Here is a 25981-nt window from a genome sequence, read left to right as displayed (position 1 = left end):
TTCTTCATCTCACATTGCTGCAGTCCTTACATATGGGTAGTCTGCTGTCCTCGGTCGGCCCGAATACCAAAGTATTAGGCTGACGTCGGTCAAGGCGCTTAAAACTGACATCAGGACGTCAGGGTACAAAAGCGCATGACCGACGTCATATCCTCAGTCTTTTTTGCCGCATGGTCCGATGCAGAAGCAGCGTTGCAAGTGCCGTTCGGCGTTCTGAAATTTTTCGAGTTCGGAGTTTCAGACCGAATCCAAGTTGGCTAAGTACCCCGTTGGGGAATATTTTGTTTTTTTCTTGCCTCAGTGTATTACCGGATGTCAGAAAAAGTGAATAATTGTATTTCTTGTGGGAAACAGATACCGCATAGGGATTATCATTCTTTGTGCATTCCTTGTTTGGGGCCTGAGCACGACGTAGTCGGGTGTCGCTTTTGTGCTAGGTTTAATAAGTGCACTATTAAGCGAAGGTTAGATTGTGCTAGGCTGGTCTTCGGTAAGCGGTGCAATTATAATATGCCGTCGGATACTCTGACGCCCGCTTCCACGAAGAAGCGCAAAGACAAAGCGGTTAAACCCAGGCAAGATGAGTCGTCCGTTCCGGACGCCGGTTCTTTAGAGGCTTCAGTGGAACCGGTGGTTCCGATGGAGGCTTCTCTGGAGTCTCAGGGTGAGACCTTGATTTTGCAGGATGTGGCCTCTCAAGAGGCAGGTCAGGCTGAAGGGGCTTCTCAGGTTTCTGTACTCCCCTCCCTTCCCAGGGTGGTTAGGCCCTCTCCTTCTGTTTCCAAGGCTTCTTCCAGAGGCAGGCCAGGTTTAGCTTCTGTTGGTGTCAGTCCTAGTTCAGCAGGGTCTGTGCCTAAGAAGCACATGCTTAAAATGGCAGAAGATTTGATTACTCTGATTAGAGGTTCTATGCCCCCTCCTGATAAGAGGCCTAGGGTGGAGCCAGAGTTGGAAAGTTTTGAACAGGCTTCGGATGATTCAGAGTCTTCAGCTGAAGACTTGCAGGAGTACACTCCTTATTCTGATTCTGATGCGGAAGATTCCACTCCTTCTGCTTCTCCTCCAGAGGATTTTTCTTTTTCAGAGACACTGCATTCTATGAGGGAACATTTTAAGTGGGAAGGTCAGGACTTCTCTGATTCACGGAAAAGGCTTAGGGAATTTTTGTTTTTACCTCAACATAGGCCCTTAGCTATACCTCCTGTTCTGGATGTTGTGCAAGATGTATTTTCAGAGGCTTCACTTAATCCTGATTCTCTGCCTCCTGCGCCTGTTAAACCGGATAGGTATTACAGGGTGCCTGAGGCTCATAAATATCTCTATAAGAGTCCTAGGGCGACCCAGAAACTATTAGTCAGGGACCTAAGGGTGTCAGGGCCTCTGTTGTAAAGAATCCGGTTCCTCTAGATAAAGAGGCCAGAGCTTTGGATAGATGGGGAAAGAAGGTCTATACATCTTCTACCTTAGCAATGAGGGCTTTGAATTGCCAGTTTCATATGTTGAAATATCAGAATTTTCTTCTTTCTCAATTGAAATCTAAGGTGGATGCTCTGGCAGAAGGCATTGAGTGTAAAGAATTACAAGATTTGGTGCATGTCTCTGAACAGGTGGGTAAGCATTCTTTACAGTGTGGTTTTGATGCTTTGCAGGCCTCTTCTAGGGTGGCTGCCACTGGTTCAGTTCTTCGCAGGCACGCCTGGCTTAAGGATCAGAATTTATCTGACCATGTTAAGACAAGGATTTTGGATGCTCCTTTGCAGTCTGAAGTGTTGTTTGGTCCACCTGTGGAGTCAGTCTTGAAGAAAATGGAAGACAAGGCTAAGTCTATGCAGACTGTTAAAGATTTTTTGCAAGTTCAGCCTCCGAAGTTTAGTAGAAATTGGCCTGCTAAGGGGTGGACGTATCCTTCTTCTGATTCTCAGTCTAGGGGTAGATCTAGACGTGGTAGGGGCAGAGCTCAGAGTTCCTTCAGACCTAGAACATGGAGTTCACCTGCACAATCTTCGAGTGAGGGCAGGGGCCAGTCCTTTCGTAAACAGGCCCAATGACCTACTTTTTCAGCTGCCAGATCCTTCTTGCCTGGCAGCACCTAGTCCTTTCGTAAACAGGCCCAATGACCTACTTTTTCAGCTGCCAGATCCTTCTTGCCTGGCAGCACCTTTGGGAGGACGGTTGGCACTCTTCAGGGAAAATTGGATTTTAATTACCCAGGACAAATGGGTATTGGATATCATACACCAAGGTTACAAGTTTTATTTCCATACCTTGCCTCCTTTCAAAGGCATGCCCAGACGTTCCTCCTCAGCAAAGACTAGAGGCTCACAAACAGATTTCTCTACTACTTCAAATAGGAGCTATACAACCGGTTCCTCTGCCAGAAGTGGGCCTAGGATTTTATTCTCGCCTGTTTCTAGTACCAAAGAAAGGGAACATGTGGAGACCAATTTTGGATTTATCTATCCTCAACACATATCTGGACATTCCCAAGTTCAAAATGTTGACGTTACAACAGCTTTTACCTCTGCTGGGCAAAGATCACTGGATGGTGACTCTGGATCTCAAGGAGGCTTACCTTCATGTTCCTATCAGGCCCAGTTGCAGGAAGTATCTGCGTTTTCGGGCTGGGACTTTTCATTATCAGTTCTCTGCATTGCCCTTTGGCTTATCTACTGCCCAGAGTGTTCACAAAGGTTCTGGCTCCAGTGATAGCTTTCTTCAGGCTAAGAGGAATACAAATCTATCCTTATTTGGACGATTGCCTGATTCTGGCTCAAGGAAAGGACAAACTTCTTCATCATTTACAGTATGTGATGGCAGTGTTAAGATGCCTAGGGTATTCTGTGAACGAAATAAAGTCCAGTCTGGTACCCTCTCAGGACATGTGCTTTCTGGGTGTGAGACTGAATACAGCATCCCAGATGGCCTTTTTGACCCCGGACAAACAAAAGAATCTTTCTCTTTATTTCCATCAATTGTCTCGTCAGTCCAGGCTGACTGCAAGGACAGTCCTTCAAGCCTTGGGGTTCATGGCATCTTGTATTCTGGTACTTCCCAATGCCAAACTGCATATGAGGAAGCTACAATGGTATCTCAAAATGTATGGACGCAACACTGCCAAGATATGGACACTGTCATTCAGATAATACCTTGCATTCAAAAGGAATTTTTGTGGTGGGCTCAGGAATGTCACCTAAACAAGAGACTCTCTGTGACCCGACCAGAGGCGAGTCAGATTCTAACGACAGATGCCTCAGACAAAGCTTGGGGAGCTCATCTAAATGGAAAATGGGTACAAGACACGTGGCCTGCCAGACTTCAACATTTACATATCAACTTGAAGGAGATGTTAGCAGTCCAATTTGCATTGATAGCTTTCAAGGATTTACTTCTTCCAGGGCAGGTGTTGATTCAAACAGACAACACAACTGTCATGTGGTACATCAACAAGCAAGGGGGACACATTCATACCCTCTATGCAGACAAGCAATGATTTTGTGGGAGACTGCTCTCAGTTTGCAGCTAAATCTTCAGGCAAGGTTTCTGCCAGGAGCACAGAACTCCTTAGCAGATGTGTTGAGCAGACAAATAATGGATCCCCACGAGTGGAAATTGGATCCTCATGTATTTCAAAAATTGACAGTGTTATGGGGAACTCCAGACATAGATCTGTTCGCTTCTCCACTAAATTACCAGTTGCCAAAGTTTTGCACAAAAAGGTTTCATCCCACAGCTTGGAAAGTGGATGCTCTCTCATTCAATTGGAGCAATCTTCACGTGTATGCCTTTCCACCACTGCCTCTCCTCCCAAAGGTACTCCTGAAGGTCAGACAGGACAAGCCAACCATGATTTTAATAGCTCGATTGGCCTCGACAGCACTGGTACCCATTACTGAGAAGTCTGGTACGGGAGCCTCCATGGCCTTTGCCTTTGATTCCACACCTGCTGTCTCAGGAGAACAGTCACTTACTCAATGTCAAACTTCAGTCTCTGCATCTAACAGCCTGGCATATTCTGTTTTAAACCCTGGAGGGTCTCAGCTTCCACAACAAGTTTTGAATGTTATTTTGGAGGCCAGAAGGCCTAGTACAAGGAAAGTTTACGAGATAAATGGAGGAGATTTTTAATTTGGAGTACAGCAAAGGACTTTGATGTTTCTAAACCTAATTTAAGTGTTGCTCTTCAATACCTTACTGAGTTATTGGACAAAGGTTTGTCCTTCTCTATAAAGGTTCATGCTGCAGCAATTTCTGCTCACTATGACTGTGACCCACCATTATTTTCTCATCCTTTGTTTAAGCAATTCCTTAGAGGGGCAAAGAATATAAGACCCCCACGTAGAGCTCCTACTCCTGCTTGGGATCTCAATTTTGTGTTGGAGAAACTCACTCTACAACCTTTTGAGCCTGCAGCTACTGCCGAGTTGAAATATTTGTCATGGAAGACTGCTTTTTTGTTGGCCATTACCTCTGCGAGAAGGGTTTCTGAATTACAGGCCCTTATGGCGGTTGAGCCTTTCTTAATTTTCCACAAGGATAGAGTATCTTTGCGTACTAACCCTTCCTTTATGCCTAAAGTGGTTTCTAGTGTGGCTTTGAACCAAACTATTCATTTGCCTACTTTTTATGCAAACCCCCAAAATAAAGGGGAAAAGATTTTGCACACTTTGGATATACACAGACAGTTGCGATATTATTTGAGCAGAACTAAAGGGTTCAGGCAGTCTCAGCAGTTGTTTGTTTCATTTGCTTTGGGTTCTCAGGGCAAACCTGTTTCAAAACAAACTATTTCTAAGTGGATTGGTTTTTGTATTGCTTTCTGTTATTCCCATCATGGTAAGGAGATTCCAGCTGGGATTAGGCCTCATTCCACTAGGGCTACTGCCACTTCTACAGCTTTTAAGGGGTGGCTACTAAAGATATTTTGGAGGCAGCTACTTGGAGTTCAGTGCATACTTTCTCTAAGCATTACCACCTTCCACTTTACTCTAAATCTAGGGCTGGGTTTGCCACTGCAATTTTACAGGGCATTTTGGCAGCTCCTAATGCTTTATAGTTTTGCCATCCTCCCTTACCTCTGCTTTGGGATTCTACCCATATGTAAGGACTGCAGCAATGTGAGATGAAGAACATAGTACAGTTTTGTACCTACCATAAATGTAGATGTTCGAAGATCCACATTGCTGCAGTCCAATTTACCCTCCCTCCTTCCCTCTGTAGTTTGAGGTGGTTATGTGGTTTGAATTGTAAATATTGTAAATATGGTTATTGCAGGGGTGGTTGGTTGTTCTTTGCTGTTTTTTGGCTTTGGCCTTTCTTTTTAGGGCCTTCTGACATCTGGGGCAAGAAAAGACTGAGGATATGACGTCGGTCATGCGCTTTTGTACCCTGACGTCCTGATGTCAGTTTTAAGCGCCTTGACCGACGTCAGCCTAATACTTTGGTATTCGGGCCGACCGAGGACAGCGGACTACCCATATGTAAGGACTGCAGTAATGTGGATCTTCGAACATCTACATTTATGGTAGGTACAAAACTGTACTTTTTCTTCCTTCATCATTTCCCAAATATTTATACACTCCCTCTTGTTAAGGTTTTTATATCACATTTCTGTCCCGGGCTGATGTTTTCTTGGTGCTGCAGCTTTCCTGCTTTAAAGGTTGTTTTTGCACATTTATCAAGACCAAATGACATTTTTTAAACAACTTTATTAATTATCACTTGTGACATAGGCACATTTACATTTATATAAAAGTAATCAAACTGTATTAACAAGTTAAAATTAGCAAACATTATGCTTCACGTATATTTCTACATATCATATAACCTAAGCAACATTACATAAATTATTCAATTCCTGCCCCCTTTTTAAACAAGAAATATCTTTATTAAACCATCACTTACAATATAAGCAATATTTATATATTTTGTATTTATATAAAGGAAAACAAACCACACCAACACAATCCTAATTTCAAGCATTTTACATCACTAACTACTCTGACTTGACTACTTGCAGATATGCTTTCAGTTCCTCATCTGATGAACTATACTGAGAAGTCTTTACACTTTGTTTTCTGGGAGCCGAATTGTAGCCATGACCTAATCTATTAAGTAGACAGTTTAATGGGTTAAAGGCAAGCCAAAAGAGCAGCGATGACAGAGTCATCCTGGAATATCTCCTTTGAATGTTTATCCCTGCAATAATTCATTTTATTTAACATTTCTTAACCGAGAAAGTCTGACTTGGAACAAAGCCAATTTTCATCAGAGGCCCGTGGAGAAATGCTACAGATTTGTAATGTAGGAGGAAACTGGAGCACCTGGAGAAAACCCACATGAATGCAGGGAGCACATGCAGACTCTGCACAGAAGGCACTCTAGCCGAAAATTGAACCGGAGAACCTCTTGCTGTGAGGCGACAATGCTACCACTGCGCCATCCAGTATAATAATTTGTCCTTTATCATGGCTTAACTGCAAAATGGTTTGCCATTGTTTCCTGGTTGCAGTAATGTAATTAATCAGTGTAGGGTGTATCAGGTACATTCTTAACCACTCTTTTATCCATGAATGTGGAATACTGTCAGATGCTTTTTTGTAGTCCATCCATGCCATAGTTAGATTCTCCCCTTCTTTTTACAGTTCTCCATTATGACTTTATTTAACAGCAAATGATCTTTTATTATCCTTTTGTTCTATTACCATGTTTGAGTTTTCTTCTAAATGACAGTGTATAGTTTGTCATAGGAAGGCAAGTTATTGGTCTGTAGTTTTTAGGATAGCTTGCAGGTTCTCTCTTAAGTAGCAATATTGCTTTTCCTTTTGTTAAGCAAGTTGGTATCTGTTTGAGGTTCACATATAAACAGTTCTTACTCCTGGCTAAATCTTCATCTAAAGATGTTAATACTTTTAGCCAGAAGTTAGGTACTGCATCTGGGCCTGAGGTTTTCCAGTTAGGAGCTTTTCTTAATTTTGTTTCAGTCTCTCTGACCGTTACTTTATCCCATTTCATATCCTGTACATTTGAACTTGTTATTCTTTCTTTTACTACTTTTGTCCATTAAGCATATTTGTTATGTTTCACAGGATCTTTGTAGATATTTGTTCAAAACAAACTGTATCTATTTCTTTTTTTTTTGGTGGTGGTTCAATTCCTTTTGCCTTGTTTCCCAGTTCTCTATAAAACTGTTTTGGGTCATCAATAAATTGCTTATTTTGTGCTTTTCCTTTATATTCATCTGATATTTTTAGTTTATTATTTGCGGTGGTGCACAAAAGATCCTGATCTGTTCTGATACTGTGCATTGCTTTTATCGTGTGTGTCTTTATTTTTGTTGATTGGTTCCCTCTTCTATACTCTTCTGTGATGCTTCTTATCTTAATTGCTTTATAGTTTTCTTTTTTCAATATTTCCATGATGACGTTTGATTTCTCCCCTTCCTTTCCCTTACTGCCCTGTGTTTTTTGTGGTAAGACTTTATCTGTTATTAATTGAGCTGCACAGCAATATGTCCTGTTTACTTCTGTTGTATCACATGCATTCTATGAGCAGTCCTAATTAATGTAATCCTTTGTTTTATCAAACTTCTAACTTTTGGGGTTTTATTGAATTTCTGTAGTGTATTTCTTTCATCGATCTTAATATGTCTGTCCATCTCCATTAAGTCAAGCAACTCTTCTCTTAGATCAGAAAGATGTCCTTCAAGGATGCATCTGCAGTCATTACAAATGGGTTGTCCTGTCATCAGGCAGCCCTTCGGTCGGCCGGATTCCAAAGTCTGGGTCTGGCCTCGGCTGGTGTCGCACTTCACCCGACGTCATAGCTGCAGTTATTCGGGTATAAAGGCATCAGCCGACGCCATTTTCCTCAGTCTTTCTTGCCGCGTGGCGCCCGAAGCAGAAGCTGTAAGCAAGTGCCGGTCGGTCAGATCCAGAGATTACTACTACCGAATACTACTTCGAAGACTTCTAAAAAGCTAAGTACCCCGTTGGGGACTCTTTCTTGCCTCAGCCGATGTCAGAGAAAGTGAGTAACTGTTTATCTTGTGGGAAACAAATACCTCATAAAGATTTCCACTCCTACTGTACACATTGTTTAGGCCCAGACCACGACGTAGCAGCTTGTCTAGCCTGCGCTGCTTTTAATCGACAGACGCTTAGACGTCGGTCGGAGTTTGCTGAACAAATTTTCGGCTCTGATTTTGCCTACATTATGCCGTCGGATCCTCCGACAACGCAAATTTCCAAAAAACGAAAAGAAAAGGACCGACACTCGCGGTCCGCGGTCTCGGCCGAAACCACGATTAAGCAAACCGCAAGTGTCTCGGTTTCTGCCGAAACCGAGCAAGCGGTTCTTTCTCCAGCCGAAACCATGCCTTTATTTTATTTTATTTATTTATTTTATTTTACATTTGTTGACCGGGCTAGTCTAGCTGGATACATGTCCATTTTCAGTAGAGGCCCGGGGAGAACAGCTCCAAAGAACAGAAGTCGATAGACAAAATATCAGCAGATCAGTAATTATTAATACATTCATAGGCAAAATAAAGCAAGCAAGTAGGTCATACATATTGTTTAAAAGAGGTACAGACTTATGTAGTTGGCCTAACATGGCTACTTTGTAGACCTTTAAGGTTTTGGGTTGGGTAGAGGCTTCGGTGGGCCTGGGATGTTTGCTGTTAGTCTGGATTAGAGCAAGGGCATAGCCATTGGGAGTTTAGGAGAACCTTGAGGTGTTTTTTGAATTGGTGAAGAGAGGTCATGTGTCTTAGGTTGTTTGGGAGGGCATTCCAGGATTTGCCAATGGAATTGGCATAGAGTGCCTCACCTCCCGAGTTGTTAGATTTAATGGTCTGTACTTGTAGACTTTTGGATGACCTGAGGGACGTAAGGTTGGAGTAGGGGGTAAGTATTTTGTTCAGTGAGGGGGTTTTGTCTGGATGGTTGATTGCTTTAAATGCCTCAGTGAGTTGGTTGAGTTTGAGAATGTTGGGCAGTTCTAACCATTCCAGTGTCCTTAGATTTTGGCAGTGATGGGTGCGATAGGGCATACCTGTTATGAATCTGGCTATATGGTTATAGGTTTTAGATAGTTTATTGAGCTCTCTCTTGTTGAGGAAGGAGAATATCGGGGAGGCGTAAAGGAGTGTGGAGAGGAGGTGGGTCCGGGCGATAGTTAGTTTGGTGTGCGGGGTTAAGAAGTTCTTTATTCTATACATGGACCCGAGTTTCTTGTTTACCGACTTAATGGTCAGGCTGACATGCGTATCAAATTTCAGCTTGTGGTCTATGGTCACTCCTAGTAGTTTGGTGTGGGAGACAGGTTCGATTATGGTCCCATTGTTGGAGGACACATGAAAGGTTGGGTTGTTGGTATTAGGAGGTTCTTTTCCTTGAGAGGTAATTGGAGTGGGGAAAAATAGAAGTAATTTGGTTTTGGTTGGGTTGAGTAAAAGTTTTAGTTCCGAGAACCATTTTTCAACTACGGAAAAGCAGTTTTGGGTTGTGACTTGGAGTTTGGTGAGAGAGACGTCAGAGCAGATCAGGGTGGAGTCGTCTGCATATTGAATGCAGGTGGCTTTGGGAATGATGGAGTGTAGACCATTTATAAATATGGAAAAAAGAAGGGGACCAAGTATAGATCCTTGGGGAACACCGATGTTAGTGGGGAGTAGGTCTGATAGCCTGTTTTGCCACTGAACCGCCTGTTTTCTACAAGAGAGATGGGCGTTAAACCACCTTATGGTTGATTTGCTAAGATGATAGGTTTCCAGTGTGTGGAGCAACTGTTGGTGATTGACCATGTCGAAGGCTTTCGAAAGGTCGAGAAAGAGCGCAGAGGATATTAATTTATTATTGCGGTTGTGGTTGACTGAGTCAACAAAGGAGAGGAGAGCAGTGGTTGTGCTATGGTGGGGGCGGAAGCCATGCTGGGTGTTAGACAGGAGGTTGTTTCGAGTAAGATGGGTAATGAGTTGCTTGTGAACGCAGCGTTCCATGATTTTGGCTAGAGGAGACAGTATAGCTATGGGTCTGTAGTTAGATGTGTCAGTGGAGGACCCTCCTTTATGGAGAGGGATAATATAAGAGATTTTCCAGATTGAGGGAATAGAAGCTTCAGAGATGGTCCGGTTGATCAAGATTGAAACAGGGTAGGCTATGGCGTCAGATGCTATTTGTAAGTAATTTGCTGGGAGTAAGTCAGCCGCTAAGGTGGTTGGTTTGAGTTTTTTCAAGAGGGTTCGAATGTAGGAGGTGGATGTTGGTTGTAGGTTAAAGGAGGGTTGAGTTGGGTCTTTAGTTAAGGTTACAGCCGAGGGAGAAGTAGTAAGCTGACTGGCGAGGGACTGGATGGTCTCGGTAAAAAAAGAATTAAAAGTGTTGGCTATATCACCTGGATCTTTGCCCATGAGTTTCTCCGGGGTGGGGGTGGTAGATTTACCTGGATGAAGGAGATGATTAAATCCAGCCCAGAATTTTTTAGGATTATGCTGGTGTTTGTCTTGGAGGTGACAGAAATATTGTTTTTTATCCCACATAACGGCTGCTTTGGTTGAGTTTCTAAGCTGTACAAACTTAATGCGATCTAGGGGGGTTTTAGTAGTTCTCCATTTGTTCCAGGCCTGGTCTCGGAGTTTAATTTTGGTTTTAGTATCTTTTGTTAGCCAAGGTGCGATACGTTCCTTAGTTCTAGTAAGTCGCTGAGGAGCGTGAGCGTCAAGTATCTTGAGGAAAGTGTCGTTAAAGTATGACACACTCTCATCTAAGGGTAGAGTTTTTAGGATGGTCCAATTACATGCCTTCTACCGAGGCCTCCTCTAACCTGGTAGAATCAGCTTCTGAAATCCAGCCTTCTGTTGCGGTTTCTCAGGAATTATCAGACACAATTCCCCTGGATATTTCAACCCCTGCACGTGGAGCTGCTAGGCCTCCTGCAGCCATGTCTATTAAGGCCTTTGCCAGGGCTAAAGCAGCCAAAGCTTCAAAAACTGTGCCTGCCAAACCCCCCTCACACAGGCCCAGCACTAGCTCTCATATGCTTTCTTTGGCTGAGGATTTAATTTCTTTAATTCGTGGATCCCAGCCTCATCCAGACAGGTCCTCTCCCACCTCCAGAAAAGAGACCTAGAGCAGAGCCCCCTGAACCAGTATCCACTGATGGTTCCTCTGATGAATCAGAACATACAGACCTTCCTGATGCTTCTTATTCTCCTTACGAAGACTCTGATGCGGAAGAGTCCATTCCTTCAGCCTCTCCACCTGAGGAATTTTCCTTTGGGGAAACCTTGCATGCTATGAGGGAACAATTTCAGTGGCAGGGCCAAGATTTCTCAGACTCCAGAAAAAGGCTTAGAACCTTTCTACATTTGCCACAACATAGGCCCTTAGCTATACCTCCAGTTCTTTCTGTTGTAGATGATGCATTTAATGATGCTTGCACTGCTCCTGATTCATTACCTCCGGCTCCTGCTAAGCCCGATAGGTTCTACAGGGTCCCGGACACTCATCACCATTTATACAAGGCTCCTTTTGCAGATCCAGAGACTATCGCCCAGGGCCCTAAAGCTGTAGCTGCTACTTCTACTAAAACCCCTCACCTCTGAAAGGGAATCCAGGTCCTTAGAGAGATGGGGTAAAAAAGTTTACACTTCTGCTACCTTGTCAGCTAGGGCTTTGAACTGCCAATTTCTTATGATTCAATATCAAGAGTTTATGCTTGACCAGTTAACTAAAAAGCTTTCCTCTGAAGAATCTTTAGATAAAAAATATGTTCAGGAAATGGTACATAACATACATCAGGTTAGTAACCATTCTTTAAAATGTGGCTATGATGCACTGGAGGCTTCCTTTAGATCAGCCATGACTGGCACAGTTATCAGGAGACATGCATGGTTGAAAGAACAGGCATTACCAGACCATGTCAAATCAAAGCTTTTGGATGCACCCATGGACAAGGTCAATTTATTTGGTTCCCCTGCTCAGCAGGTACTAAAAAAGATGGAAGAGAAGGCGAAATCTGTACAAACGATGAAAGATTTCTTACAGGTTCAACCTCCAAGGTTTAGCAGGAACTGGCCCTCCAAGAATTGGTCCTTTCCGGACTCCTCAAAGGCTCAGAGAGGCAGGAATAGGCGCTCAAGAGGCAGAAACCAATCCAGGGGTGCCTACAGGGGACGCCAATGGCAAGGTAACAACCAGCGAGGCACGGACGCAGCCACCACCACTACAACACCTCAATCACAGTGACTTGACAGTGGCACCGCCTACCAGGGAACAACTAGAAGCACCCTTAGGCGGAAAATTAACCTTATTTTCAAAAAACTGGCATTGCATCACAAGGGAAAAATGGATTTTGCAAACTATAGACCAAGGTTACAGGTTCCATTTCCATACTCTACCAGGGAAGAGAGGAATGCCAAACCTACCACCTACTCAAAGGACAGAAGCTCTAAAACAAATATCTCAGCTATTAAGAATGAGAGCTGCGGAAAAGGTACCGTCTATGGAGCAAGGAAAGGGATTTTACTCCAGACTCTTCCTGGTACCAAGAAAAGAAAACAAATGGAGACCCATTCTACACCTGTCCGCTTTAAACACATTCCTTATTGTTCCAAAATTCAAAATGCTGACCCTACAGCAGCTTCTTCCCATGCTGGGCAAGGAGTCTTGGCTGGTAACTCTAGATCTCAAGGAGGCATACCTGCACGTCCCCATAAGACCAATTTGCAGAAGATACCTCAGATTTCGTGCAGGATCAGAGCATTATCAATTTTCAGCATTGCCCTTTGGCTTATCTACTGCGCCCAGAGTGTTCACGAAATGCCTGGCATCAGTAATTGCTCATTGCAGACTTCAGGGAATCCAAATTTATCCCTACCTGGACGACTGCCTGATACAAGCGGACAATAAAAGCAAGCTAGCAGAAGACTTACAAAGAGTCATTTACCTGCTGCAAGCCTTGGGATATACAGTCAATATAAAAAAGTCAAGGCTGATTCCATCCCAAAGAATAACCTTTCTGGGTGCAGAGCTGGACACATCAAAACAAATGGCATTCCTAACTGCAGAAAAGAAAGAGCAACTACCTCTCTACTTCTTGGCATTAACAAAGCAGAACCACCTAACTGCAAGAAAAGTACTGCAAGCTCTAGGCTTCATGGCATCCTGCATAATTCTGGTCCCTCATGCCAGACTGCATATGAGAAAGCTACAGTGGTACCTAAGGAATTTGTGGTCCCAACACAAGCACAGCCTAGAAACCAAAATCCCAATAATCCCATGCCTGAAACAAGAGTTCCTATGGTGGGCTCAGGCCTGACAGTCAAACGCAGGATTGCCCTTCTGCAACAGCCAACCAAGCCAAACCATCACGACAGATGCCTCAGACCTCGGTTGGGGGGCACACATGCTGGGCAAGTGCATACAAGGCTTATGGACTCAAGACCAGCTGCGCCTACACATAAATCTAAAGGAAATGCTGGCAGTAAAATTGGCAATCCAGTCATTCAGACCATTTCTCCAAGAAGGTCAGTTGATGATAAGGACAGACAACACCACAGTTATGTGGTACATCAACAAGCAGGGAGGTACCCATTCATATCCTCTAAGCCGGCTGGCACTGGACCTATGGGATGTGGCCCTGAGCTACAACATTCAGTTACAAGCAATTTTTGTACCGGGAAAAGAAAACATTCTAGCAGACATATTAAGCAGAACATCCACAGATGCCCACGAATGGATGCTTCATCCGGACATCTTCAAAGCCGTCACAAGGGAATGGGGATTACCACAAATAGACTTGTTTGCATCCCCATTCAATCACCAGCTAAAGAAATTCTGCACAAGGACGTACCACCCACTTGCTTGGAAGGTGGACTCCCTATCTTTCAGTTGGAAAAACCTGACAGCATACGCATTTCCACCACTTCCTTTGATGCACAAAGTGCTTCTGAAGATCAAAGAGGACCGTCCAAGGATCATCCTGATAGCTCCAGACTGGCCAAGACAACATTGGTACCCATTGCTGAGGAGCATGTCTCGGGAACAAATATGGACACTACCCCTAATCCCATTACTGTTAACACAGAACAACTACAACATCCTGCATCCAAACCTGAAAACTCTGCAGCTAACTGCCTGGAACATTACATAACAGAAAATAACCCAAATTTATCCCAAAGGGTTAAAGACATAATCCTGGAGGCTCGCAGACCTTCAACAAGAAAGAATTATGCAGCAAAATGGAAAAGATATCTCATTTGGAGTACTGCAAAGGGAGAAGATGTGACTCTGGTAAACATGGCCAACATCCTAGAGTACTTGGCTGAGCTCTTCCACACAGGTCTGTCCTATTCTTCCATCAAGATACATGCATCAGCTATTTCAGCACAATACAGCTTGGATCCTCCTGTCTTCTCTCATCCCCTGCTCAGACAGTTTCTGAGAGGAATTAAAAATGTAAAACCTCCCAGGAAACCACCATTGCCAGCATGGGACTTGAACTTTGTGCTAGAAAAATTGACACTTCCTCCTTTCGAGCCAGCAGCAACAGCAGAATTACAATACTTATCCTGGAAGACTGCTTTCCTGCTGGCAATAACTTCAGCAAGAAGGGTCTCTGAACTACAGGCATTAATGGCAGTGCAACCCTTCCTGATCTTCCATCAAGATAGAGTGTCCATGAGAACAAATCCTACATTTATGCCTAAGGTGGTATCCAGAGTGTCATTAAATCAGGCTATCCACCTACCTACATTCTTCCCAAACCCACAGAACAGGGAGAAAGACTTTTGCATACCTTGGATGTACACAGACAGTTACGCTACTACCTGGACAGGACTAAGTCCAATAGAAAAACTGACCAGCTTCTGGTAGCATATGCCACAGGAAAGGAAGGAAAACCAATTTCAAAACAGACAATCTCCAAATGGATAGGAAATTGCATTAGATTTTGTTACTCCTACCATGGAAAGAAAACCCCAGAGAACATCAGGCCTCACTCCACAAGGGCTACAGCCACTACCACAGCTTTCTTACGAGGAGCGGCTACCAAGGACATTATAGAGGCTGCTACTTGGACCTCCGTGCATACATTTGCCAAGCATTACAATTTACCTTTATACTCTAGATCCCGAGCAGGTTTTGCCACTGCTGTTTTGCAAGGGATCCTAGCTACACCATAATCTCTACTCTTTCCTCCTCCCCTTGTTTAGCTATGGTATTCTACCCATTTGTAATGACTGCAGATGCATCCTTGAAGGACATAGTACAGTTTTGTACCTACCATAAATGTAGATGTCCGATAGGAATGCATCTGCAGTCAGGATTACCCACCCACCTTCCCCTCTGAGGTACTCCTAGGGTATTTGCCAGCCTTCAGCTAGCTTGGGGGGATCTATTATGGTGTATTTGTTTGTATATATGTACATACATGCTTATTTTTTGTGTTTGCTCTCTACTATTTGGAATCATTGGCATTTATCCAAATTTAGCCTTCCAAGAGGGCACCTGGCATCTGGGGCAAGAAACACTGAGGAAAATGGTGTCGGCTGATGCCTTTATACCCGAATAACTGCAGCTATGACGTCGGGTGAAGTGCGACACCAGCCGAGGCCAGACCCAGACTTTGGAATGCGGCCGACCGAAGGGCTGCCTGACGACAGGACAACCCATTTGTAATGACTGCAGATGCATTCCTATCGGACATCTACATTTATGATAGGTACAAAACTGTACTTTCCAGAGCATCTTCCTGTGCCAAATTCTCTTCATTTTCATCCTGTCATCCATCGCTTTTTCAAATGGGAACTCACTGGCCTATCACTCCACAACATTGACTGCGTCAAAGTTGCCACAATTTTCTGCTCTTCCCTTGCTGTGCAAATACAACTGAATTTTTGTAGTGATTTCCTTTGGAAAGCTCTAAAGTATCTTCATATGGCAACTGATCAGATGTTTCCTTCTCCACTTGTTCCCCCTTAATTTGGGCATCCATTGCTCTATCCTGCTGTGATGTTATCGGAGTTAGATTTTCTACACCAAAGCCTTCACTTTGCAGGAATTCCATAACTTTAGCTTCTATTTTTTAACTTCTACTTTTCTAATCTTTTGTTCTATGTTCCCTCTTTGTGATCTTATTTTTTGTATTGTGAAAAATTCCATATTTGTATGCCTTTGCCTGTATTTCTCTTTTAATATCTTTGGGACTGCTTTTTTGTATTTATTAATAGGCTTTCACCTTTGCATAAATACATAAAAACAGATTATCTTGGGAGCAGTAAGTGTGGCCATTTCCCATTATGCCAATATAACTCTGTGCCTGTTATATACCAGCTGTGCTTTGTCACTGAATTTCATATTCTTACCATCTCTCAACTTGCTCTCTACAGTGGGAGCAAAGCTGTGACCAGTAAAGCCACTATATTCTGGAACTCAGTTCCTACTTGCAGAGAATAACCTTTCTTGCCATCTTTTCAAGTACCCTTTAAAAAGCGTTGGCTACCCAAGTATCATGTGCTTCTTACAACTGGGATCACCTAAATTGACTCCTCTCTCATCTATGCTCATTCCAATCGTCTTCATTTTTTTTCCATATCCAGTGGCCCCTTAATCGTGACAAGATTCTCTGCCGACATTTGGTATGTTTTAATGAAGTTATTATAAATACGTCTTTGTAAATCATTGCAATGTTGAAGTGCAGTATTACAGGGGATATTATCCTTTCTGGGTCATATTTGCAAGCTTTTAACAGCCAAACTTGGGGTCCTTTATAACAGATTCATTACATCCTGATAGTATGTTAAAACTAATATGTTACACTTATTGATATTGGTATATTTATTTATTTATTTATTTGCAGTTGGTTTACCAGGATAGTCCATTGGGCCAAAGTGAACCCATTTTCAATGGAGTCCTGGGGAGAAAAGCTCCATAAAAATCAAGGTTACAATATGATGTAGATTATAAGCTTACATGAGTTATAAAATAGAGCAGACCAAAGACTATTAACATTACTATATGTCATAGATTGAAAATATACAACAGGATATACATTTCCATAGTTTCTGTAAATGAATATTTAAGAGTGTGATAATGATATGCTTTTTACAGCCGGCATGTCCTGTGAATTGCTGTTTTTAAAATGGGTCACATTAGTTAGGACAGTGTAAGTAAGTATACATACATGTTTTTGCAGACTTTGTGTGTGTGTGTACACACGCATATATATGTTTTATTTTATATATGCACCTGGCGGTGTAGATCTTGACTCCAAATGATTGTCACTGTTGGTGACACCCCAACCCCGTGTGTAAAAATGGGACAAAGGGGTTATGGATGGATGAATGGATATAAAAGCACTTAATGACTACACCCAGAAAGTCTTATTTCCACCTGCAGCCTTATAGTGCATCTTGATTGTTACATCTTTTTTCTCTCTTTGTTGTCCGTCTTTAGCAATGTACTGGTACAACTATGAACAGATAAAGAAGTGGCTGTGCAAGACTTACAGTACAAGTGAGCCAACCTTCCTCATCAGTTTTACTGCAGGTGCACTTTCGGGCTCTGTAAGTTCACAAACAAACTGCAATAAAAATAAAGATATATTTCAATGACTTTGGAGTTTGGACAGGAAGGTTATTTGTTTCTACTTTCAAAATTTGATTTATATTAACAAACAGGATGTTGTAAGGCATGTATGTTGCTGTCAAAACTGCATCTACTTTGTTGTAGAACTATTATTTATTGTGGCTGCTTCACAAATGAGCCAGCAAAGTGGCATAGAGGGATAAAACTCCAGTGTAAGTAACCCAGAGTTGATTAGCAGTTTGAGCTTCTGAGGTGCTAGCAGTGAAGCATGGAGTTGCCCATCCCGGGAAACAAAGGAGGGAAGGATGCAAGTTTTGGGGACACATTATGTGGTTAGATTTCCCTGGCAGAGGCTTGGGAATCAACCACATAAGTGTGTCTGTAGGTAGCCAGGGTAGTTTGTTGAAATCACCTCCTTGCAGAAGTGAAGAGTAAATTGGTGCAGTCCATCCATTACGTATCCCACTCACAGGATGCAGTAGTGAATGTGGAATAAAAAGCAGGAAAACACCTCATAAGGAGTATAATGCAGACCAGGGATGTATTAAAACTCCTCACCTACCCCAATCCTTGTCAGAGTAAGTCTAGGGTAGGCAGACCCAGTGAATGAGGAGCTGCACTGTGTTCTGCTGATGGTCAGCTTCAGGGGACAAAAAGAAATGCAAAAAAAAAACACTAAAATGTACAAATAGTCAGTTACCAAATTCTTCACATATTGAGTTATTACAAAAAATAACCTTGTTTTTTATCTCTATAGTTTTGTGCTAGAGATGTAGGGAATGTCTGGTTAAACTTGAAAAACATATTCATCTTTTTACTTTAATAAACTTTTTTATTTGTTATAACAAACTGCTTGATGAATGAGGTTAATAGTTGAAGTAAAAAGTAATGAAAATAGTCAACTCTTTGGCATAGTGGCATGGAGCTCTGACTTGTGAGCCTGATGACCCATATTCAGTTAGTGACCTGGGCAGCAGATGAACCAGCCAAGAAGGGAGAGGAATGATGAGGTGTCACCTGTTCACCTCTGCACTGTGACGGAAAGAAGGAATGTCTTGGGGTTGCATGTACCTTTGTTGAGTCCCTAGAAGAGCTCAGAGGCATCCTTACAAGGAGGATCTGAGCTGTTAAGTGATACATCACCCACTTGAGTGATGGGTGTGTCTGCTTCACTCCCATATTGCATGCTCATTCCCTGAACACTTTACAAGGCATGTGTGATGAAAGTTAGGTTTGCAGTAAATGTCTCCCAAGAGCAGCTGGGGTGAAAGCCAAGTTGTGAATGGTTTCTCTCCCTTTTAGGGAATGAATGAGCATCAAATTATCAGTAGTCTTGGGGCACAAAATTGAGCAAAAAGGGTAATGAAAGATACCTAGCTGCTTTAGTCTAGAGTATTATATTCACTTCTTAGCAGAGGATGAGATCATTATTTTGTAGTAATTACTGCTCTGTAGCCATGTTTTTTATTTGAAGCCACTGATTTTACTTCCGGAGGGCATATGTAATTCATACCAGTTGAGAACTCCTCCTTGTTTGCATTGTCCTTGACTCAGTTCTTTTGTGTCTTGCAACCTGCTGTGAGGAGTATGTACACCTTCTAGCTGTGTATGTCATAACACCATAATTCTGGGATAAAGCTCCCTGTACCATGCTTAACAGTTCTTGTTTGGTTCAGTTTGAATCTCAGTCCTAGTGTGTCTCATAGGAAAGTTTCCCAACTCAGCACCAAAGAAACTTGAACCCTTAAGTGTTCTTGCAGTTGTCAGTTTGTCAGCTAGGACCTACAGTGGTAGTGCAAGCAGCACATCAGTAATATCACCATGTAGCAGGACAGGACATATGAACTGTAAGCCTTATCTTAAGTGCCACAGTATTGCCACTGGACCCTTAAGGTTCACGGCAGAAGAGGAAAAGGGAACCTGTGGTGGTCTCCAGCATACTTGTAAATGGCTTGGGCAGGATTTAGTTTCCAGACACAGCTTGTTCTGGTCAATTAGTAATATCAGAACATTTGAAGACTGGCCACAGGAATGTGAAACCTTTCCTTTATAGACTCTTGTAGAGTTCTGATCCTGACATTGCATCCCTAAGGCCCTTGATATAGCACAGAGGAGACACCTGCAGCAGACTCCCAGCAAATGTGCCAACAAATAAAATAAGATTGACTTTCCTGGCACAGTTTGTATTGCTCCCTCCCACCCAGCAGTATCACTGTTTGAGAACTGGCCACTGATTCTTCTGGCATTATTTTGCATGTTTCTAGGAAGGGTATTATTCTAAAGAGTAGTTACAGGGCGTTACTTGTACATGGACATTTTTCTTGTTCATTTGGTCTCATCCACTGGCTGTAGTCTCTCATCTTCTGTAAGTATGCAACAATTTGGCTTATACTTTGATGTTCTGTGTTGTATTGACTTTCAGCATTTGGTAAATCAAGTAGTCTGATTAAAATTGTGTCTGGGTCCCCAGCCTTTCTGAACTGCAGATGTTATGTAGTCCAGTCTCACCTACATTCTTACCTGTGGGTTCGGAGCTGAATATCTGCTTCGACTAGGCCAAACTTTTCTAGCTCGAAGTCTTCTATTGGCTGGGCTAAGCAGGTATCCCATGCTGCATTGCTCCATATCCCCAGATCTCGTTTGCTGCTCGTGTAGCTCGGACATGGTCTTGCTCTTGGCTGTGGCTAAGTACCTTTTTTCTTCTTCTTCTTGAGAGAACTTGCTATAAACAAAAAGCTGTTTTAATAGCTATTTCTATTTGGTGTTTTTGGTTATTATCTGTAGTGTGATTGTCTTTGTGGTGTCCGACTAGCTGTTCCAACGGGCTAGGCCCATTTCAGTTCGAGGACCTAGTCCGTCCCCTTTCTTGTCCCCCTGTTCGTCTTTTGCAATCTAAAACCATCTAAGTTAGAGGTTTTAGTGTCTGTTTTGTTCTGTTGGCGAGTTGGTCTAAAACTGTTTTAGTTAGAGGTTTGTAGCCCTAGTCGTCTTAGGGTTTGTCCTTCTGAGGATTGTGTGTGTTGCTGTTGTGAAAAGTTTTTGTTCCCGTGCTTAGCATTTTTTGTGTGACTGTAGTTGTTTTTTTCCAGTCAGGCAGTTACTTGCTAGTAGTATTGGTTTTTTGTGGTCATATTTCAAGATGTCCAAAGATTCCAAGGAGCACAAACCTTCAGGTTTTTAAAAGTGCTCTAAGTGTGGTTACAAGATGTCCATCACTGATGGACATTCAGTATGTGTTTATTGTCTGGGAGCAATCCACCTGCATGAGTCCTGCAGCTTCTGCCACACTTTTATTCCCAGGGTGCTCCAAGACAGAAAGAATAAGTTAATTCTTAAGGGACTCTTGAAACCCTCGTTCGAAGAGGCCATGGATTCTACTTCCAGTTCAAAATCTAAGTCCACAAAATTGAAAAAGAGATCTCTGGCTCCTTCAGTGTCCTCGGAGCCATCAGAGAAAGTAATGAAGCTAGCTTCGACCTCCTCGGCTCCACTGTCCTCGGGTCTGCAGGAAGTGTCAGTGTTGATGGAACCGGCGTCGGCTCCAATTATATTGGAACCTCTTTGGAGCCGATCGCCCAGTACTAGACCAGTGTCACCTGAGAGGAGATCCTGAGCTCCCTCCCTGTCCTCCAAATCCTCCAGGACACTTTCAGATGTGGATGTCGATAGGGTTGTGCAGAGGCTCCTTCAGTCACTGGTTTTCGCTAAATTGTTCTCGGCTCCGTCCCAGTCCCGATACCTGCTTCGATTATTCTTCCGAGCGCGTCTCTGCCTTCGGAGCCAGAATGCTCCGCTCTATGTGATGTTCCTAGGTCGGCTCCAATGGCCCCTCCGGGCTTATCGGTGCCGACATCAGCTCCGACCCCGTCGGCGCCATCCATGGGGTTCGGGACTCGGGATTCTTCAGTCAGGCCCGAGGGGGACACCTCTGGACACTTTTCGGTTCCTAGTCTCCCACTCGGTGCCTCAGCTCTTGGAACCCCGACTCCTGTCATGGTCTCGGAGGTTGGCCAGTCCTTGGACTCAGGGGGGCCAGCCTTTGAAGCCATGTGGAGTGCACTGGCCAGATCTTCAGCTACATCATGTGGGTCGGTCATTCTATCCCCTACCACTCCGGTGAGAGTCTCTGATCACCACCTATCTGTAGACAGTGCAGCCCCAAGGCCTAGGGATACCCCCACGAGTGGTCCCCAAATTTCTGAGGGCCTCTCTGAGTTTTTGCCTGAGGAGCCCCCTAGAAAGAAAACATGCAAGAGGAAGCACACAGACTCCCAGGATGAGTCTCTCACCTCAGATACTGACCTCAAGGAATCGGAGGGGTCCCCCAAGTCATCCTCTGACAATGTTTCTTTCTCCAACATCCTGGAGATATTGAAACAAAGAGGTGACTGGCTGTCCAAAGCCCCCCCCCCCCCCGAGGAGGAGTCAGTCTTCCTGAAGGCCTCTGGTGCTCAGCCCTCCGCCTCCTGGGTGTCCCCACCCTTCGACGAGCTCTTGGATTTGATCTGTCGGAGGGTGTGGGAGAACCCTGATTCTGTGGAACCCGTACCTTGGAGACCCAATAAATTTCTTTCTGCTCCCCCGGGTAAGGAGTTTTTGTCCAAAGGAGTCCCTGTGGATGCTATGGTGGTGGCGGCGGCCACTCAGAAGGAAGTAGCAGAGACTTCTTCCTCTGTCCATCCTCCTAACAAGGAGTCTAGGACCATGGACCGGTACGGGAAGCGTACCCTCTAGTAAGTAACCTTTACCTTACGGTCGCTCAACTACCTGTCTCATTTTACTCGGCTCCAGAGAGATCTCCTCAAGGAGTTAGGAGACACTCTTGCGGGTAACGTGCCTGAGGCGGTGGCCCAGACGGTTAACGCCCAGGTGTGTACCCTCAATTCCATCGTCAACTCCTCCATGCGGCTCATTTCATATGCAGCTGAGGGAGCAAGTCGGGCAGCAAGCTCAGGAGTCGCCCTTAGAAGGCAAGCCTGGCTGCGCCTTTGTCATTTCCCGGAGGCCTTCAAGTCTTCTTTCACTGACACCCCCTTTGATGGTTCTTCCTTGTTCGGAACTGAAGTGAAAGACACCCTCACCAAGTGCGAGCAAGAGGGAAATACCCTGTCTGCTGTAGGGGTCCATTTTCCCCTTCCCTCTAGGCCTTACCCCAAGGCCCAGCGGGGTGGGAAGATGTGGTTCAAAAAATCACAGAGGTTTTTCCATGTGCACAAGGTGAGTCCCCCTCCAGAGGCAGAGGAGGGGGAGGTTATTCAGGGAGATGCTGCCCTAGAGGCAAAGGGGGCCCCCACAATTCGGGAGACCGCGGTTCCTTTCGCGGCTCTCCCTACCGTCATTACTGATGGGATGCCTGACTGTGCGTTCCCGGAGCCAGTCGGGGGTCGAATGCCATTATACCTGGAAGCCTGGCAAAGCATCATCCAGGACCGATGGGTATTACGAATAATTTCCGGAGGTTATGTCATCCCCTTTTCGTCAGACCCACCTCCAGTCAAAAAAATCCCGGACGTTCCACCCAGTCAAAGAGATCACGCAGCTTCAGAGGTTTCAAAGCTGCTAGGAAAGGGAGCCATCCAGCATGTCCCCTCAGACCAGATCGGATTAGGGACTTACTCAAGATTCTTTTTGGTGCCGAAAAGAACAGGGGACCTGAGACCCATATTAGATCTCGGCAAACTGAACAACTATGTACAAAAGTCCAAGTTCCGTATGGTCACACTACAATCGATTCTCCCATTGTTGGGAGAAGACGTATGGATGTGCTCCATCGACCTAAAGGATGCTTACTACCATGTCAAAATGGACAGAGCATCCAGGAATCACCTAAGCTTCTGGCTGGGAGCCAGTCATTTCCAGTTTCGAGCCCTGCCCTTTGGTCTAACCACAGCCCCCAGGGTGTTCAAGTGTATGGCGGTGGTGACAGCTCACTTGAGACGTCTAGGATTCCAAGTGTTTCCGTACCTGGGTAACTGGCTCCTTACCGCCCCCACCAGGCATCTACTAATCCAAACCAGGGATGCTACCATCACTCTCTGCCAACAATTGGGTATAACACTGAATTGGGAAAAATCTGCCTTGTTGCCCTCACAGCGTGTCATTTTTATAGGTGCAGAGTTAGACACCGTTCAAATGCGAGCCTTTCTACTGCAGGAAAGAATCAGAGCCTTACAGCAACAGGTGCACGCCCTGCTTCCCCTGAGAAAAGCGAAGGTAAGATTGGTTCTTCAACTCCTGGGGACTATGGCAGCAACAATTATGTTGGTCCCTCTAGCGAGATTGCACATGAGGCTCCTTCAATGGCTCCTCTTTGCTCAATGGTCTCTCCAAAAACTTCCTCTTTCCCACCCTATTTTGCTCACAGACAGATGCAAACAGGATCTCAGTTGGTGGCTTTCCACCAGCAATCTGGACAGGGGAAAACCTTTCGTTCCACCAACCCCGGTTGCCACAGTGACCACAGACGCCTCCCAAATGGGGTGGGGTGGGGGGCATTATCTCGGCAGGACAGTCCAAGGCACATGGCAAGATCACGAGATACATTTGCATATCAACGTTCTAGAGATGAGGGCGGTGCTACTTGCGTTGCTGCACTTCAGAGCTTTCTACCTGTAGGGACTATTGCAATACACTCTGACAACATGTCAGTGGTGTGGTATCTGAACAAACAGGGGGGAACCAGATCATACCCCCTGTGCAGAGAGGCCATGCGAGTGTGACAGTGGGCAGTATCTTCCCAACGGTTTCTGGTAGCAACACACATCCCAGGGAAGTCCAACGTGATAGCGGACAGGCTAAGCAGAGCTATTCTGATGCCTTACGAGTGGTCCCTGAATTGTCTAGTTGCAGAACGGATCTTCAGCAGATGGGGTCAGCCTTGCTGTGACCTTTTTGCCAGCCCCCTCAATGCCAAATGCCGCAGCTACTTCACGCTGTTCCCCCCACAGGGGGGAGTCACCCAGGGACGCTCTAGTTCACGATTCGCCCCCCGGTCTGCTTTATGCTTTCCCACCATTTCCCTTGCTATCAAAAGTGATTCAGAAAGCACAGTTCTTGGGAAGCAGAATGATTCTGATTGCTCCACACTGGCCTCAAGTCTGGTTCCCCTTTCTCCACCCCTACATTGTGGACACGCCTTGTATTCTGGACCCACAACCAGATTTACTGACACACATGTCGGGACAGTTCCACCCCTCTCTGCGGACCCTCTGGTTGACAGCTTGGCTACTCCACTTCCGTCGTTAATTAGGCTTTATCACTTTTCACCTGAGGTAGTTCATATTTTATCTTCCTCTCATAAGCCCTCTACTAGGAAGATTTATTCTAGCAAATGGAAGAGGTTTTCTATTTGGGCTCATACCCAAGGAATTGACCCTTACACAGCCCCAATTGCTTCAGTCTTGGAGTTTTTGTCTATGCTTTTCCATCAGGGCTTAGCGTCAGCTACCATTAAAGTTCAATTGGAAGTGATTTCTAACTTTCATGTTGCTAATGAGCCTAGTCTGATGGCTCACAGACTTTGTAAGGCTTTCCTGAAGGGCACTCTATTACTCCGTCCTCAGAACCTATCATGCCCTGGGATCTAAAATTTGTCCTGCAAGCCCTTACTTCACCACCCTTTGAGCCTGCAGCTTCCTGCGACTTTAAATTCTTGACCTGGAAAACTGCCTTTTTAATAGCTATCACTTCAGCCAGGCGAGTTTCAGAAATTCAAGCCCTTTCTATAAAACCTCCATACTTGATCTTTCATAAGGATAGGGTTTCTCTTAGAACAAACCCTTCCTTTCTTCCTAAAGTGGCATCCATATCTAATCTTAATCTATTGAGTTGCCAGTATTTTTTCTCCATTTTTCAAACAAAGCAGAAGGTAATTTCATCAATTGGATGTGCACAGACAGTTATGTTTCTATCTACACCAAACTAAAGATCTCCGAAAATCTGATCAACTATTTGTCTCCTTTTCGGAAAACAAAATTGGGTCCCCTGACTACTAAGTCACCCTATCCAGATGGATTTCCAGTTGCATCTCTTTCGCTTATTCCGCAGGAGGGAAAGACCTACCGTTTCCGGTCAAGGCTCACTCTACTCAGGCTGTATCTACATCTACAGCCTATCAAGCCAGATTGTCTATGGATGATATTTTTGTGGCAGTTACTCCGGCTTTTCCTCACACATTTGTTACTCATTACAAGTTGGACGTGGTATCTAGGGGCAGGTCTTCCTTTGGTTCCACAGTACTCAGGAGTATCTTCCAGTGAGCCTCCCAGGATGTAGGTGCTAGGGACGCTGTCCCACGGGTAAGAATGTAGGCGAGATTGGACTACATAACATCAAGAAGTTATGTACTCACCATAACGTTCGATGTATGTAGTCCATCTCGCCTCATATTCTTACGT

General features: G+C 44.3%; 1 protein-coding gene across 1 annotated transcript in view; it reads left to right on the top strand.

Annotated features, from left to right (window-relative positions):
* The window catches only part of SLC25A40 (solute carrier family 25 member 40), a 1199913-nt gene that overhangs the window by 699131 nt on the left and 474801 nt on the right, over positions 1-25981 (top strand). The window contains exon 8 of the mRNA XM_044067526.1: positions 17454-17563. Within this exon, the coding sequence (XP_043923461.1) occupies positions 17454-17563 (110 nt within the window). The remainder of the gene's footprint in view (positions 1-17453; positions 17564-25981) is intronic.

This window comes from Protopterus annectens, chromosome 3.part1, assembly GCF_019279795.1.
Source record: "Protopterus annectens isolate FY-2018-M chromosome 3.part1, PAN1.0, whole genome shotgun sequence".
NCBI classification, from domain to species: domain Eukaryota; kingdom Metazoa; phylum Chordata; order Ceratodontiformes; family Protopteridae; genus Protopterus; species Protopterus annectens.
Note: the sequence above shows the minus strand (reverse complement) of the source record. Positions and strands in the feature narration are given on the sequence as shown.